Raw genomic sequence first — 18,414 nt, 5'->3', positions numbered from 1 at the left:
CAATAGAATTCTCATTATCGATAATGATGAATGGAAGCCCTGTTTTCCGACGGCACTCACTTCTTTCGAGATTCCTGCTTCGGACAGCCGTAGATTCTCCCTTTCGGATTTGAGCCAGTGCATCCTCATCTGCAGGATCCTCGGTATCACCCTGGTCTCTTGGCCGCACCTGTCACGCAAAAACGATTCGCGAGTCAGCATCCGGCTATTCGTCGACCGGTCTTTGACGCGGGCATTGATCAAGAGCACTCGACGCCAATCGTATCGGGCGTTAATTGGCAATTTGTCCCATGAATGGGGACTCACCTGACATCGGGATGTGCATCGAGCATGGCGCGAACGAGGGTGGTGCCCGAGCGTGGCACACCGCCGATGAAAATTAACGGCATATAGCGATCGTACGTGTACCTCTTGTGATCGAACGGGCCCATCACGTATTTCTGAAACGAGAAAAAGACAAAACGTCAATAATGACCCCAAAAAGACCCCTCTCTGCAAAGTTTCAGCCCCATATCACATCTGTAAGGGTAGTTACAAACGAAAATCGAAAAACCATTTTTTGGCCCAGTTTCCCCCTTTATTGACAATTGAAAATTCGGAAAAAAATCTGACACATTTCGGATACTAAGCTGCATATTAGGTACCATTTTCAGATTTTTACGTTACAAACTCGGATTGTAAAAAATGAAAAACACGAAAAAATCGAAAGAACGCAGATTTCATTTATAAATAAAACAGCACACCTACAGTATTATGCTCAATTTTTTCAGATTCCAATCACATTGCTAAATAGTTTCGATATTTCCTGAAGATTGTACGTTGCATTTAATAAAATATTCGAACACTTGATATATCGTCAACTATTATCGTGACAGCAGAGTTTGAAAATCAACTTATATCAACATGTGGGAGGACTTTCGGGACCGGACCACAAGCGTCTCGTTCACGCAGCTCGGCTCTCGAGCGGCTAGATAAATCGATCGTGGAACGGTAACTAAATCACGAAAGAAACTCGAGTCTGAGAACGCGGCCGCGTTTGAAACGGAACTTCGTAATTGCTCGAAAGTTGTTTAAACTTCGGTCTCGATCGAATCCGCGAAACGAATCCTCGCGTACAAAATTCACGGCGTATCGATCCCGGTTTCGTCCAAGTGTATCCTAAACGAGGTTGGTTAGCTCGATAAGTTGCAGGACAGATATGTTGCGAGCACGGCCTCGTAATCGAAGTTTAATCAACCGGCGCGTCGCGGCAAAAGTTTCGCGGCTCGTAATTTTGTAAGAATCGTTTAACAAGTTGCTCTGTTGCTCGCCGCCGTTACCGGAAGTTCGAACCCTCGTTAGTAATCCGTTCGATACCGGTTATCGTTATTATTAAAATTGACCGTGGATGAAATTTGTATAAAGGCTTCGTTTCTCTGCGCTTCGCGGAACGGGCTTTCTCTACTGGCGCAATTACTGCCAATAATAGTTTACTACAATTATCGGAATTTCTGTGATAAAGCTCGACCGGCAGCGGAGGGGGAAAATAATTGTGGCTCGGGAAATAATACGCTTATAATCCGGCCATCGTGGAAGAGTCTAGTAATAAAGGCAATAATAATGCTCGTACTCGCATGCAACTTCACCGGAGCATAATGGCTTTTTGTCTGACAATATGCACTGTGTCTGCGACAACGAATAAATGTCGATTTATAATTTATACTATCTGCACAGGGGGGGGGGGCAGAGTCGTCAGTTCAGGGGAAGGAGCACGAGTTAAAGGATGAAAACGTTACCCTCTCTCTGCCAGTACACAAACGCGTCACGTGACCGGGCCGCGGCGGAGGGGGAAGATAGAGTGGGGACTAGGGATGGAATACAATTTACCCCCTCTCAGTAGTAGACTCTCAGCTGGCGGTTGTTATTTGAAAACTTACTATAGCCAAAAGTACAATCGTTATAAAGCTCAAGTTTGAAGTCTGAAGACGCTACGCTGTTCAGTATTTGTTTGACAGCCACCAATAGCATTTAGCGTGAAAGAAAGCGTTGTTCCATCAGGACAATGCACCAGTTCACACATCCGGTATCGCGGTGGCCAAAATCAATGAGTTAAAGTTCGAATTGCTTCCTCGCGCACCCTATTAGCCAGATTTAGCCCCCTCAGACTATTTTCTCTTTGCAAACTTGAAAAAATGGCTCGGTGGTAAAAGATTTGCCAACAATGAAGAGGTGGAGTCTGCGGTTGATGGCTATTTTGAGGAGCTCGACAGAAAATGTTGCTCGGATTCAAGATAAAATAAACCGACGAGTTATTAAAATGTCGAATCTACCACACGTGCATATTATTTATTCCGTTTAAATCGAAATGAAATGTTTATCAGCGTGTTCGAACGTTGTAAATTGAATCTAAAATTTCGACGAATTTAATGCGATATTACGAGGCCGATAATTAGAGAATTGCAGGCTTGAAATGGAATTGCAATTCAGCGTGAATGAACTGCATTGATTAATAACGTTTCGAACTGGTTCCGGCACAACTACCATTTCCATCGAAGATCTTAAAGAGACACTTTTGTTGGGTTTGCTGCACTCGGCCGAGTTTATCAAAGCTACTTCTGTCCCAAGTATCATACACGTTCATTTGGGAGTATAAGCGAAAGGTTTCCGTGCCCATTCAAGACTACAAGCCTATTGTGCTTCAAGTATGTGAAGTAGAACGTTCAACTGTCGGTTTTTGTGATTCTATGAGCTTTAAGATGTGAATTCAAGCTTCTCGCATGAAATTCTAGGTGTTGCGAGCAAAGAACTGAATGTATTAAAGGGCCTGAATATACTCGAGAAGTCTGATTTTCCTGGGCACGAGGAATTTTTGCATCGCTATTTTATCGACATTGGAACCATGACATAACCAGTGCATTTCTGTAAGGATCGAATAGAGGAAGAAGCATCCTTGTAAAAGCCACGCGTGCAATTATTAGCGAAAATATCACGAGAGTATGCAATTTGTATCCTCAGGAGCAGTTTCGACCTGTTCTGAAACTGCATCGCACTTCATCATCGACTGAGAGCTTCTCCTGAGCAAATCCCCAGCTACATTATGCCCTGGGTTAATCGAGAGAGCGACTAAATGCAACCTATACGTCAGAGCTGCATCTCCTGACGTAGACGCACGATGCTCAAGACAAAAACTATCTGAGCCATTTAATGCAAAAGTGGTGTAATCCGGTAATAACGTTATTTTCTGTAAATAATCAAATTTTCCTACGATAATCGATGATGTATACAGTGCTGTGAATAATTATAAACTCAACCGTATTTTTATGTTTTTCATAGTACGCGTAGTATGCATTTTTATATTCTAATACAAAACAAAAGTGAGAAAACAAAAAATAATACACTCCTCGAAAGAATTAAGCGATCACTTGTGCGAACCCGTTCTGCGAACTGTTCATAAAATATCTACAGTGGAAAATATTTCAAATTGGAAACGATGTCATAATTGATTCAATAAAAAGGCACCGAATTACTTTACGTAATATATCGATACTCGCGGATCAATAATCGCAACGCCATGCGAATGTTAACGTGGCGTTCGAACTTTACGGCTAGTTTATCAAGCGGCAAGTTCGAAATCCGCCAAACTACCGGAATGAAAAAATATTGGCGAAACTCCACCGATGCAAACACGCGTTTATGTCTGTGGAGATTTCGTCGGCGGAGCCACGGAGCGAGATTTCCTTCGTTTCTCGGGTCATAAATACGCAGCATGTGCCTTCGATTTATCGTCTATCCTCTTCCCGCTTCTTCCCACACCTCTTTCTTTTCCCTTGGAAACGATGGTAAGTAAATATTCCTTGCTGCGAGATAAAACGAAAGCTTCGCCGAGTATTCTCAGCCAGTAACCCGTGCTTCGTTTCATTCTTTTCCCTTTACAATGCACGATAGCATTTCGTACGGACAGTATAGTAAATCATTTTATTATCGGACGATCTCAGGTTGCTCCAACAAATGAGCCGTTTAAAGCGAAAACGGTAGGAGTCGGAACAGTTAATCATTGGATAATGAGGAATTAAGAGGGTACATATTCTAGTTGTCGAATTTTTTAACTTCTCTTCTAGAATCCTGTAGATTTTGGTGAGAAAATGCCGAAAATCCGAGTTTCAATCTTAGGAGATCAGTGGTTCAAAAGTTGTGCGTGTTTAAAATTCAGCGATTTTCATCGGTGTTGACCGGTATGGACGTCGCCATGTTGGTATGTACTCAGTGTCGCGCGCCATCTAACGAGCGGAGTCGCTAAGTGGCAACACAAGCACGCGGCGATCTCGGTAAGGTAGATTTGCACGCCGTGATCTTAATAATGTAGTGGCGGCGCCCACACCGCCGGCCGAAAACGCTGGAAATCGCTGAACTTTAAACATGCATAACTTTTGAACCAGCGAATTCCTAACATTAAGACTTGGATTTTCAGATCAGCACTTCAGATAAGTGCTCCTCTCCTCACCCAATAAACGGATTACGGTTTTCTTCTACAGTCCACCTTCATTCTAGAAGTTATGCCTAAGCTAATATTTTCTGGAACATATTTTGCTCGGACACTTTGTGGGATTTGGAACATAGTGCTTGATGGGATAGCAGTAGAAGCTGAAACGTCACGTTGGAATCGTTTAATTAACCGCAGCGATCCCATGGCAGAGGGATATTCATACTGAGCGTAGACTCGATCGTGCCCTCGATGCAGTTTGCACGATTATTAATAAACGTCCACGGTTACGATTCATTAGCGCGACGCATAAATTGCAGGTGAATTATGGTCATATAATTTTCACGACGCGAGATCCAGCGGTGCATCCTATCTGCTCGCTATTTGCTCGTTATCTGCTCGCATGTAACACCGATCGGAGAGTCTCCACGGCAGCGAAATTTTTCGTTGGCGCCGAGGTTTTTTCGCGCGGAGGCCGCGACGAGGGAAATACGTTTTGTAATTAGCATTTTTTACGGTGAAAATAATGCGTACCTTCGCGCGTCCACCCTGCTTTTCACTCTTTTGCGCCCGGTTTTCTGCGGCTAGAGTAAATCCGCCGGCCGAAAATTCCACCGCTGTCGGAATGCCTCTAATAAAAGCCGGTAATTAACCTACTAATTAGCTGGTTGTGTCGGTTTAACCCTTTCGCTGTGAAGAGCCCGCGCAAAAGTCTGTTTCTGAAATCGCGGCGCAACCGGGAACGATGGAGACTCCTCGCGCGGAAATACCTACGTCAAAAATTTACAGAAAGCGCGAATATTTTCCGATTTTATCGCCGTGTGGGAGAAATGTTTGTTGTGCTATTTTTTTCGCCCTATCCCGGTTAATCCTGTGGCGCAGTTCGTCCTGGAGATCTACGAAAATGTAGATTAGATGTACAGGGTGTTTCAGAATTACATGCCGCGACCAGTAACAGCGTGTTAGTTTTGCAGTCCATTTTTGTAACAGATGTCCACCGATCCAGAGATGCAGTATCAAGCTCCTGTGGCACGTCTTCCCGACGTACGATTGATCTAAAACAGGGCTGGCCAACACGCGGCCCGCGGGACGATTTTATTTCTGTTGAAACTTGTGTTTCTCGTTGTATGTATACAAAAAATATTAAATAAATGAAGATTTGCATGTGTCATATTGTTATAATGTGCAAACGCTACGTATAACAATAAAGTTTTATTCATTTTGTATTTGTATTACATTTTTTAAAAGCATGTTTACTAAAGTGCGGCCCGCTGTAACGTTTCGCGTCATTAAAGTGGCCCGTGAAACCATTTGGGTTGGCCAGGCCTGATCTAAAACTTTCGATATATCATTGTTTCATGAAATGGAAAAATATTGGGGGGGGGGGGGTATATTGGACACCGTAAGACAACTACAGTAATGTCTTCATAAATGTATGCGAAGAGAGTTCAATCGACAATAATAAAATTGTTTGGTTCCTAAAAGTTTGTCACGTTACAACAGCATCGTGTTACTGCACCCCTTTACGATACAAACTTTGCGAAAATGTAAAGTTACACGCGTTACACGAGTACTTTTATCATGTTACATGGACACTGTCCCTATTTTCCCGACACGTTACACAAACTTACGGCGTACAGGGATGTTCCCGTTTAATTATAATTTATGAATAGAACAGTTTGCTGCCGGATAAAGTTTTCTCATATATTCATAGATACCAGTGACATTTACATGACGTCACTGCATCATCCACCCCGTAGAATATGAAACGAACGCAATATTAATTAATAGTCCGAGGTCTGATTTCAATTGCTGTTTAATTAACCCCTTTCAATATTAGTTCGAAACGTGGACACGAGACTATAGTAAATAGAGACTATAAAAAATAATGAATATATAAAATTTAACTGTTGAAGTATTATTTGAGTTCTCTATGTTATGGTAACTGGCTTGATTAACATAAAAGCATACGCAGGTCTCGCGCATACATAACGAGCTTCATCGTCGGTAACGATCCAGCTTCGCCTTTTATCCGAACGTCTGACACTCCGACCTCTGACGGTTAATTAGTGGTTAATTGATCGCTCGCGCAGGGCAAGCCGGGTCGTTGGAAATTGAAACGGAAAGGTACAAGCGCGAATCCGCGTGCTCGAGACGGCATATCGTGTTCCTCGCGAAGATGAAAAATACATTTTCCTCGGGGCGGCTTTTAATACATGTTTCCACACATCTCCTTTCGCGATCGAATTTCAATTTTTCGACTTCCAAATTTCAACAAAATCTTTATGGCGGTTATTTCTTTTTATGGCGATTGTTCATGGATAAATGGTGATTTTTAAAATTTGGAAATTGGCCCGTCAATGTATATACTACATTCTTCTGAAGTTGTAGTTATTATATCTCTTTTTCTTTCTTCGAACATATTAAGAGTATATGTGCTCCTTAAGCTAAGTCTTGAATAAAGTTTTGATAATTAAGTCAGCTTCATTGTTAGTGAAATAAATACGACACGCGGTAACTTAATATAAGAAAATTTTTTGGTAAGTCGAGAATGCAGCGATCGATTGAAATATTATTCCATGCATCTTCGATTATTTCGTACAGATTGTTTAAACTCGTAGGTTTTTTCATTTTAATTTCTTTATCATTCCAAAGATGCTCGATTTAATTTAAATCGGGCGACTGCGATGGCCAAACACATAACGCTAAAATTATGCTCTTCCAAAAACCGCTTCACCTTTCGAGACGTGTGTTTGGGATCGTTATCTGCTTGAAATATCCAATGTGCCGGCATATTTTCTTAAGTAAAAGGAATTAAATGTTCATTCAGGATGTCAAGATATCGATATTGCAAATTGGACCAGAACCAAATGATGATGAATTTGGATTCATCAGTGAAAATGGCTTCTATCCATTGTTGCCTTGTCCAGAGAAGATGCTCTTCAGCAACTACATCGTGTTATATAATTGCGGATAAATTTCCCTATTTATTTTCCCGCCACTGCACCTTCACAAAAAATTGATTATTTTTATTGTTGCCCTCTTGGCCGACGCATTGTGAGCCGCGTCGATTCAACCACCTTTTATTGCCGACGCGTGCCACCGACGTCGACGCGCGACAAACAATAAAGTTCGACGAGGAACCGTTTAATTAGTAGCGCGATTAAAATTCCAGTGACGCGGGCGTTAACAATCGCCGGAACAATTGACGTTTACGATCGGCGAGCGTAATTGCGACGAGCTGCGCGATAAATTAGCAAAATAGCAGAGATTTGTTAATAATCTCCCGGACGACGCGTGAAGAACACCAATACACCGGCGACATTGGCTATTGTGTGTTCACTATTCAATTAACTCGCATTCAGAGGAAAAAGTTACCCTCTCTCTGCCAGTATCGGATTAGTGACGTGACAGAGAAATGCGTCATGTGACCGAGCCGTGGCGGAAGCGTGGGAGAATCGCGAGAAGGGGAAGAGTAGAGTAGGCAGATGAGTCTTAACACATCACCGACCGGTGATTATTGCATAATTTTAATGAATCTATGGTACATCGCTAAACACTTTTTAACGGAACCTTCAATGGCGACAGCAATTTTCATTGTGAACTAACAAGTCACTCTCAATAATGCATGCGATGGGGTTTTTCACTAGTCAAAAGCGCTAGATAAAAGTTCAATCTAGACCGCAATTGCCCTCAAAAGTCCAATTTTTACCTTTACGAGTTTAATTTGCATTATTCGGCAGCACGTAGCTGTCGCAGTAAATATTTCGTTAATATTGTACTCTAGTACTTTTTTATTCACAACAGCTCGGTTCATGCAAAACTAAACTCCAACACTAAGGGTTGGTCCGTTTTATCGTCGTTGATTGCAACAATCGCGAGGAGAAAGGGGTCGAAAGTCGTGCTTTCAATGAGTCTCTAGAAACCAACCCCGCCATTTGCGCTCGTTTTCCGAGGCCCGAGGGCCCGGGGTGGGGGGCAGGGGCGAAAATGGGGGACAAGAAGAAGCAACACACGTGAATATGTGCACGCTCGAGTCCGTATCCGAGGGCGGAAGGGAAAAAACGAGTTTATGCTGAACCCTTCGCACGACATAAATCGCGCCGGTTGAGTTTCGCCCGGTCCTTTTCACCCTACATGCTTCGGGCTACAAGCGGAAGAGAATAGGCGAGCTCAGGGGGTGAGAATCGTGGTGATGAGCAGAGGGTTGCACCCCCGAATTACGAAGCCATCCCGGTTACATGTTGGAATGCTAATTGCGACCATGTCCCTGGCGCTGCGCAAAAAATCGCGGAACGCGAAAGCGTTTTTATGCACTTCGAACCGGAGCTTATTTTAGGGGAAGGACGCGTGATAGAGAGGCTGCAAGGGTTAGCCCTTCGTGATCCACGCGTTCGATCGACTGAGGTTGCATTGAATGCACTGAATGCAAGTTGTCGAGCAAAATGAAAGGGCTGCTTTTTGGGAAAATTGAATAAAATTATTTGGAGCGGATGCCCAAGAAGTTTTTCATTAACACTAAACCTACATATAAAAATGACAAGATTGAATTCATTTAGACTTTGCGCGGAGGGTGGGAGAGGCTCCTATTATAATACATGATCTAGTAAAGATATTTATACACTCAATTCTTATAAAATCATTTTTATTATTTCAATAATTGTAAAATATATATATTTAATTGTAATATAAATATACAATTTAATTTATTATTTGTCAATACAAATAATAATTGAAATGACAAATGATAAATGAAATTTGTATTGACAAATAATAATTGAAATTGTATTTGCAAATAACAAACTAACTTTATTATTTTAAATAATTCATTTAGACCTGCTCAAATAATAAATAACTTGTTATTTAAATAATTGTTTATTCAAATAAATTTATTTATTGCCCAACACTCTCTGGTGGTAGGTTTAGTGTTTGATCTACCGAATACACAAAGTGATTATTTATTAACATCTGCTTGTAAACATACCAAAAGGCAGTCAAGTATTCCAAAGGGGTTGAAGGAGATGTAAAAAATAATTTTCTTCAAGGTTCTCATTTACTGTCCATCATTATTCATGAGCTTTACCCAACTACCCCCTTGCTCCAGAAATTTTAAAATTCTATTGGGTTGCTGCGCGAGTCTGTAGCCACTTTTTTCAGAAAACAAATTTTTTACGGCGCCTCTGGCAGCGTATCAGATGCTGCACGTTCGGAAGAGGCTGAAAAATACGCTGTTCATTGATTTCATCTCTCTTTCCATGAATAATAAATTATTCTTGAAAAAATTAATTTATTCGAAGATGAATATTGATAATGGGAAGTTAGTTCCATTTACGAGTTTACATTATCAGAATTAACAGCATTTGGATCGAGATTAATCGAGTCCGAGATTCTCATCGCCAGTTGACGTTACATGTCGCGTTAATTAATTACAACCACGTGCAATTATTAATACGAAATGCCGGACAGTGTGGTATTTGCCTTGAAAATCCAATGAAAAGTCAATTTTCAAAACTGTACATAAATGGTAAAACTTTCGTTTATTCGTGTAGAAATCTGAAGCTTTAAAATGGTTGCTTTTTCATCAAATCTGGATAAATTATAGCAGTTTAAATATATTGAGCGAATATTGAAATAGCTATGACCGCAATTTCCGGGAAAATACTCCACTGTGTGCCGGTGCAATCTGTAGAGGAGACGTTGTTCAGTTTCCCAATTCTGCAATTTGTATTTCAATCAATTCCGTGAAAAAAAACCGTGAGCGAGAACATTGTTCGAACCGTTGCATATTGTAGAAAAAGAAAAAATGGAAAACACGCTATAAAATTGATCGCTGCAAAGCGTACAACTTGCTCTCCGCCGACGAATTCAACGCTCGGTTTTATTCGTCGAGCGTTTACCGCAAAGCTTTTATTGTTGCTAATGCAAAACGTAAACGGTCGAGCCAATTCGGGTTCCCGGATTCGGTATTGCAACCGAACGGCAACGTGAAACGTCCCTGACGGACAGTTGTTATTGGGAAGCAAAATTCATTACAGAACGAAAACCGCACGAACGTGTATATCGAACGGGCAACTTAATACTTTGCAGCATCGTTTCCAGAAAAAGGCAGAAATACAGGCAACGCCCCGTAGAATATTATCGTTCCGGGAAATCGCGCAGGTTTTCCCGGTAGCATTTTCATAAAACCATTCTGTTTGCACTTTGGATCGGGCAAGAGCAGTCGCGGCTCTCCCTTTAAAGTTGCGACCCGGGTGCATGATCCATAGGACTTACGTCAAGCTTGGAAATGCCCTCGAGGCTTTTAATATGAACCACCCCTTTGATTCTAATCTCTTTGTTCGTCCTCTTTACAGCGGTTGTGAGTCAGGCGTGCTCGCGAGAAGAATAGTTGACACCTTGGTTTCGGGAACAGTCTTCCCTGTAACTGGATAATTTTCGATCGATGGATCAGCAACGAGCTTTCACTCCTCGCGTTTGTCACGCGAGCGTATTGCAACCCTGCCGCGCGTTTACCACACACTATCGCGATCCTTTGTAATTTTAGCGGACGCGACTGTCACTGAGCTTGCACTGTGACGGACGCATTTGACACGAATTGACAGGCTGACTATGCTCCGTGCAACAAACAGCGGTTCTCACGGCCGATCGATCCTGTACCGTGATAGTGCTTTTGATAAGTCTGGCCGACTCCGAATGAAATTCTTCTGTTCCTTTTTCTGCTCTTCTTGTTCGACTGAATTGTGCATGCTCAAAGAGTACAGTCTTGCCTCCCGCAGTGTGAATTTCGTCTCTACAGCTGAGACAACGAGTGAATACAAACACAGCTTTTTAACCCTTCAGCTACTGGTATGTACATTCACAAATGTGTCTGTCTAAACGCAAAATAAAAAAAAGGTGAAGTTGTACAAATGCTGATACATTCATTTCTTATCTATATGTAATGATTTATACATATACATAAGAATGGAAAAATTGGAGGGGCTAAACGGGGTAATTACCTCCTCCCTTTGCTAAGAAAATTAGTCCCTCTATGCTTGTTGTTTTATTTACAAAATAAATAAAAGTCAATAAGCGACCCCCGTTCCCGGCATAATTCATCAAATCGCTTATCGACGACGGCCGCACTATGGGAACTTTGGACCAAACTCGATTCAAAATCAAAGAACTTTCGATAGAAATGAGATAGAGCGATGAAATTTTTTTATAAAATTAAAGCTGGAACTTTGCAGAATATGGGAAAAATAGGGAGATTATCGTACGAATGTTTTTTAACGTTGAGAAAATTCGTTAAACATGCAGAATTTCAAGAAAATGTGGTTTCTCCAGTACCACGCGCGGATTTTTTAACTTCTGGTGATAAAAATAAGAATAATTAAAGCCATAGTTAAAGGGTTAATCCTTATCCGTCCCTCAACCTAAGCTATACTATTCTGTTATTCGTAGATAAATTAGTCCGAAACTTCGTGATTTTAATTTTTTTTAATACGATACATACTTTTGCCGAAAAACATTATTGATGTGTTTATTAAAACCAGATCGCAAAAACTCGAGGGGTGGCTGGTTTTATATTTAATTTATTAGTTACAGTATTGTATTCCTAATTTTGCTTCTCACTGTACATACAACAAACTGTTAAATGCACAACAAAAGAGGGGAATATTCGAGTAACTGAGTGAACAGTGTCAATTAGAAAGGACTCATTTCTGCAGCTAGCAGTCTACGAATGTCGACCCGACAGATTCGGAATCGACCCTATGGGCGCCTCGGTTCTCGTCACGCTATCCCGCGCGGGATTTCGCGAAGTAATTACGAATTAGTTTTGTCCGAGTTTTGCGCGGGATGGTTCGGCAAATAGGTGGTACGTGCGCGCGGAACAATCGTCGATGGCCGTACAAACGAGTTCCCTGAACTTTGCCAGGGTACGTGTTTCCGCGAACGGGCGAGAATTACGCGATTGGTCGAGCAAAACGCGACAGGGCCAGACGCGTAAAGAATGTCGGCTAAATGTTGCCAGGAAAGCGAGCGAGCGAGCGAGAGCCGAGGCCCGGGCGTTCCCGATGGCCGGAAATTAATGTCGCCACTGTACTACGGTGTTCCGGATGCCTGCGAGGGATGAGCTATTTATTCACGACCACCAGTGCACGAACCGCCGAAACACTCCTCGTGTATGTAGATACGTGCAACTAGTTTCTACGCGCTGCACTCTCCCGGGGAATAAGTTATTAACAACTGGTCGCCCCCCCGGTCGCGAGATGAAAATAGTTCGCTAATTCGAAAGGGTCCGATTAAAAATCCCCGCGCGAGACCCGGCGAAATTCGCGCGCTCTCTGCGGTGGCCTTTCCGCTCCGCCCCTGGAACTCGATGAACTCTATAATTTGATCATACCGAGAGCTGCGCTAGCATGTTTAATCTTGTTCCCGCCGCGCCATTTGTTTGTGCATGGAGCCAGCCGAATATGTTCAACTCTTTGCACTGAAAGCTATTTTAATGATCTTCGTCTGACCTTGAGTACAAAAAGTTCCGAAAAGTTGGCCAATTGATACAAGAATTGGAACAGAAATTACTGACATTATTTGTATCGATTTTCCAACTTTTCGGAACTTTCTCCCAAGCTGTATGAATTTTTGAACAAACTTGACCCCAGAATCTTATAGGGAGGAAGTGCATCTACAACTGGTAATTTGTTGGTCGGAAAAGAGCATTCTAAAATAATCAAAAAATGACAATAAAAAGTGGTTTATATTTGGGCATTTTACCCTACAGGTCGTTGGATTCGCCTTGGCCTCAGCTGCCATAAACCGATACTGAGAGGGGGTTTTTTCCCCCCAATTCTCGAGTCAATTCGAAGACAAAGAAACGGACGATGACGATTCCCCTCTGCATAACACGAAGAGAACTATAATATCTCGATCGTTGAACCATAAAGGGAATAGTCTGGCGCGTCCGCGAGTTCCACGGGAAATTCTCAATGGAGACCCGGCCGGAATTAGGCGAGACGCAATTAAAAGGAACGCGGACCGGACTTTATCGCGGGAATTAACTGCGTCGTCGTCCCAGTTGTCCGCCGTTTTACTTCGGACCATCTTGAACGTCGTGACAATTAAGTTCCTCGAACTTTTTATCCGGCTGCTGCTTTATTTGTTGGAAAATTTCATTATGATTCGAGCGAGCCTGGACGTATAAAGTTCCTTATCGTCGGCTCGGGAAACTTCTTCCACGATCCCTTCTCGGAACTTCTTAATCCCCGCGTTACAACCCTTTCTGATCGGACCGACATCCCTTCGGAACCACAGTCGGCCGGAATCGTAAATTCGGTAATGTCTCGATGTAGAAAATTTCGGGACTGAAATGTTACTTGTATCGTGCACTGGCAGTATTTTTTAACCTTCGCAAGGTAACGTGTGGCCTTAGGGCCACTAGCTTTAGCTTTTTTGAAAGAATTTTTTTATGAACAAAATTAAATACGTTTCTTTACTTTTTATCCTGTTTTTTGCTATTAGATCTTACCTTACGAGGGTTAATCTCGAAGCAATTGTTTCATCCTAATGATTTTTTCACGAATCGTTCACCAACACACTCGTGACACTTTTCCCAATGAAACGATACCAAACACGACACAATTCCGATCATATTTACTTGCATAATCCCCAGAATAGAAGAACCTCGATTATCCGAACTAATCAGTGTAAGATACAGTTTACGGAACACTCGTGACACGTTTCTGATTAAAATGACATGAAACGCAACGTAATTTCAATCATATTTACTCGTTTAATTCATGATACAGTAGAGCTTCTATTATCCGAACTTACCGGATGGAGAATGTGCTCACAAGCTGTTTCTTAGTTACAGTGCCAGATTAAATCTGGACTGGTTCGCACAAAGGCTCTCGTGCTGTACATGATTGCTTTAGATTGAACTGTTTACATGTGGAACAGGTATTTGAATAATGGAGGTTCTATTCTGGACCACTACGCGTCGTTTGGCGTGCAACCGTTCGGAGAAGCGTCACCGGATTTTCGCAGACTTTCCTGTCGGTTGTTTCGTCCCGGTGAAAATCACCGGGAACTTTTAATCGAATCCCTGGCAGCGGCCCATTATGAAAACAATTAATTACTGTGAACGAGAACCGGCAACAGCGATGGGACGCGAAGGAAAATCAATGGCGGACGAATCCTTGCGGATGTAACGTCCTGTCCACGTTTGTTACCACACCTCCGTTCGATGTGACATGTTGTCCAAACAATGACAAATCTGGATCGTGGCATGTTACCATATGGCCTCATCTAGTCAGCCACGTGTAGCTTTGAATATTTCTTATTTGCTTTCTTTCTCCCTTCACAAGAACTCTTATGGAGAAGATTGTCTTTCACAATTTGTATCAACAGAAGTTGCTTGTTAAAGTAGACTGCGGATCTTTATGCAAAATAAGACACGTCTGGATTAATTGCAAGATACGGTATATCCTCTATAAACGCAAAAGATTCGGGGAGGTTCCTTTGCATTTTTCGTAGACGGACAGTATTTTTTTGAGCTTCTCTTTCTTTCCCATACGCTGTCCTTCCTTGCGCCCGAAACTTGCATCGTCAATTAAACCACTAAATATAGTTGAAATTATATCGTGTTTGGTATCATTTTGCATTAGAAAAATGCCAGGAATATGTTGCTGAAAGTTCCATAACAAAATAATGAAAAATAAAGAAGATTGATTAATTATTGGTGTTACATTGTGATGATGCACGGGCGTTTGAACTGTGCCGACGACTGCGACTCTCCGCGTCGCGTTTGTAGTGGTTCACACCGATATATCCGAGCCGAGATCAGATTACTACAGTGGAGGGGATATTTTTTTGCGTTTATCGTGTACGGCGTACGGCCTTCTGCGTTTATAGAGGATTTACTGTACTATTTAGTTTTTAAGAATTTTAATCGGTTGGGAATAATACAACAGTGTTAAGTAGGTAGGGTTAAGAAGTGTCGGCAACTCAGCTGGTACATGGAAATTTATGGTATGGGCGGATGAAGTATCGGAGTTATTGGGTTTCGTAGATAAGGATTCTTGATTTCTTGTGACAGTTGACGATTTTCGCGCAGCACGTCATCAACGTATAGTCCTTCACGAACATTTTAAAAGAAATTCCAATTAAATCGATGAAAAACTGAGTTGTCGACAGATTTTTGTCCAAAAAGATCGGTTTCTCGCCCACTGTGAGACGCCGCGAATGCGCACACTGGATCGAAATTTTCATTTGCGACTGCGGGAACGTGCGAGTCTGTCGTCTTTGACGGGCACGTGTCCCTATGCATAGCTTATGAGAAGTCAGGATGATCTTGGGGGGTGAAGTTGGTACCGCGACTCCGCCACGACGAGAGGGCAGAAATTTCCCGGAGCAGGAACTTCGTTTATGCAACGAAACTTTCAAATTGGATTTTTGTTCGTCGGATTAGGTCGCCGGCGAATAGACGTCAGAGCGTCATCGCCCCCCGCGAAAGAACGAGGAAAATTGTCGACGGACAGGTGGATCGCGACGTAATCTTGTTCGCGAACTTATCCGGCTAATTGGCCACCGCACTACGTCGTAATTGCGAGGTCTCGCGACGGCCAATCTTCCGTTCAGTCGCTTCGGCCGATTAATCGAGCCTCGTTATCACCGCAGAACTTTTTCTCCTGGCTAGCGTTACGACTTCAACCTGTGTGATCGATGAGACGTATCTACTCGATTTAATGCTCGGTTATCGTGGGTGGAAATTCTCGAGAACGCCTCCACACTTCTAAAAATATCCCGGCTGATTAGTTTGATCCTTTCCCGGGGATCACGCCTACTCGACGCCCCTACATTCGCCAGGCGATAATTAAGTACGAATGAAACTAACAAGGGAAGAAATTACGTCTCCAGATCATAATGAAACTTTTAGAGGACTTCTTGTGATAACATTGGACACATTCTTTTAGTGACTATCGTTCAAGGGGTGGAAACAACCCTCGCAGATTCGGTGAGCAAAAATGGTTGGAGCCGCTTGTATGGATTAATGATTTCACATTGAAACAGTCAGTTGTTCGAACTGGGTGGTGATTTAAACATCTTTAGTGGGTAGAAATTAGTTAAACTGAGTTTAGTTCGTGCCAGCATGGAATTCAGTTGCAAATTTATACACTTATGAACAATTTGCACATAGCAAACGCAAAATTCTCTTGGAGATGATCCATACTTGGGTCGAAACGTTGAGAAAAATCTTTTAAATTGCAAAATTGCTTTGTCTTGAGTTTAGATCGAACCTGTGCGCCGATAACATAAACTAATTTCTATTAATTCGTTAAGGTCGACAAAACGGAATATTTATTTTTAGTGGGTTTTGGACTTTTTACTAGATTTACGCCACTGTGCAACGCATCGATATTTAGCTTGGATTTTCCCGTTGGAGACAAGGCGTGCAGATTCGAATTGCATCTGCAACTTGCGGTGAGGGACGAGGGGAATCCTTTACGAGACAAAACGTTTGCTAGCAACGTTGACCTATTGGGACACTGGTGAAGGAGATCGAGCTGCGGGAGGGTGACACTGTCCTTTGGCAGCGTTGCAACGCCGTCTCGGGTGATTTATGTGTACCGAGGTGCAGCGAGGGTAGCATACCTCGGGCGCGGATACGATTTACGTCTCATTATACCGTGATATTTATGCATTTATGTTGACAAAATTCCGAGCTGCCTAAAAGTCATTCTGAATCTTCTGATTTTGTATTACTGAAAAGGTAAATGCGCTTTTTATCACAGTTTATTGTATAAATTACTCGGCTCGAGTTCGTATTTCAATAAATGGCGATTGAAACTGTAACGAGTGTGCTTCTGTAATTTATTAAAAAGTCGGTTGCTTGGATTGTTTGGCATTTACAGTTATTAAATCAGGTTGTGAAGGATGCAACAGAATATGAAGTGCAATTATATTCAATGTTGAGGAATGAAAATTCGGATTCTTTAGTCTCTTACAATACAATATGCTTCAATCGGAAAGGAACGGGGAATCGAGAGAAGAATTACGTCGAGTTCTTATTAATTCTTTGCCTACTTCAAGCCCATTAATGGCATTCTTAACGATTGTGTATAAGCAGCTGAAACAGTTTCCTTCAAATAGAAACGAAATATCGGTAGACGTTGAACCGGTAAAATTAAGTTCGTGCCGATTACAACAATTTGTTGTAGAAAAGTCAGTGATTCATAACTAGACTGCGGATCTTTATGCAAAATAAAAATTTTCTGCACCAATTTTAAGAAACGGGAGCCGTGGAAAAAGTTCTTTCCTTCTGTAATAATTTTAGTGGGCTGAAAACAACACATTGGTGTTTCTAAATTCTCTTCATCTGTAAACTTTCTTAAATTGGACTCGCCCATTTTTGTTATAAATGCATAAAATCCGCAGTCTATTCATAACATTTATAACAGTCTAATTTCATTACATTCTGCAACAATCACTGTGTAATAAGCAGCTGAAACAGTTTTCTTTAATCGATAAAATTAAGTTCGTACCGATTACAACAATTTAGGTCTTGTACAAAAATCACTGATTCACAACATTTATATCGGTCTAATTTTCTTACATTCTTAAATTTACGTTGGTTTCTATTTTTCACATAAGAAGAAACATTGAAAGAAATAGTCGAAGAAATGCTCACCTCTTTAGCAACCATCATCGCAGTGGGGACGGACTTCATCGAGCCACAGATGATGCCCAACTGGTAGAGCGCGAAGATAAATAAGAGGCCGACGAAGCAGATGATGGGCCCCTTTCGGCCACCCCGGCTCAAGAGGAACGACATGTCGTCACGGTGATCGTCGTTCTGACGTTTCTCGACGTGTTTCGGGAACACGTGGCCGACCACCGGTGTAATCACTGGGAAGAGGTACTCGAGGCCACAACGTTCGAGGACCTCGTACTTCCGGTTACGTCATTAGCTCATT

At 42.1% G+C, this 18,414-nt stretch overlaps 1 protein-coding gene across 1 annotated transcript in view; it reads right to left on the bottom strand.

The window, feature by feature from the left end:
- Positions 1-18,414, bottom strand: part of Tpst (tyrosylprotein sulfotransferase) — a 26,749-nt gene extending 8,335 nt beyond the window's left edge. Inside the window, exons 1-3 of the mRNA XM_076437292.1 lie at positions 18,129-18,414; positions 307-440; positions 61-169 (exon numbers count right to left, since the gene is read on the bottom strand). Of these exons, the coding sequence (XP_076293407.1) occupies positions 61-169; positions 307-440; positions 18,129-18,272 (387 nt within the window). The 5' untranslated portion in view covers positions 18,273-18,414. The remainder of the gene's footprint in view (positions 1-60; positions 170-306; positions 441-18,128) is intronic.

Source organism: Lasioglossum baleicum, chromosome 1 (assembly GCF_051020765.1).
Source record: "Lasioglossum baleicum chromosome 1, iyLasBale1, whole genome shotgun sequence".
Classification (NCBI taxonomy): Eukaryota; Metazoa; Arthropoda; class Insecta; order Hymenoptera; family Halictidae; genus Lasioglossum; species Lasioglossum baleicum.
Note: the sequence above shows the minus strand (reverse complement) of the source record. Positions and strands in the feature narration are given on the sequence as shown.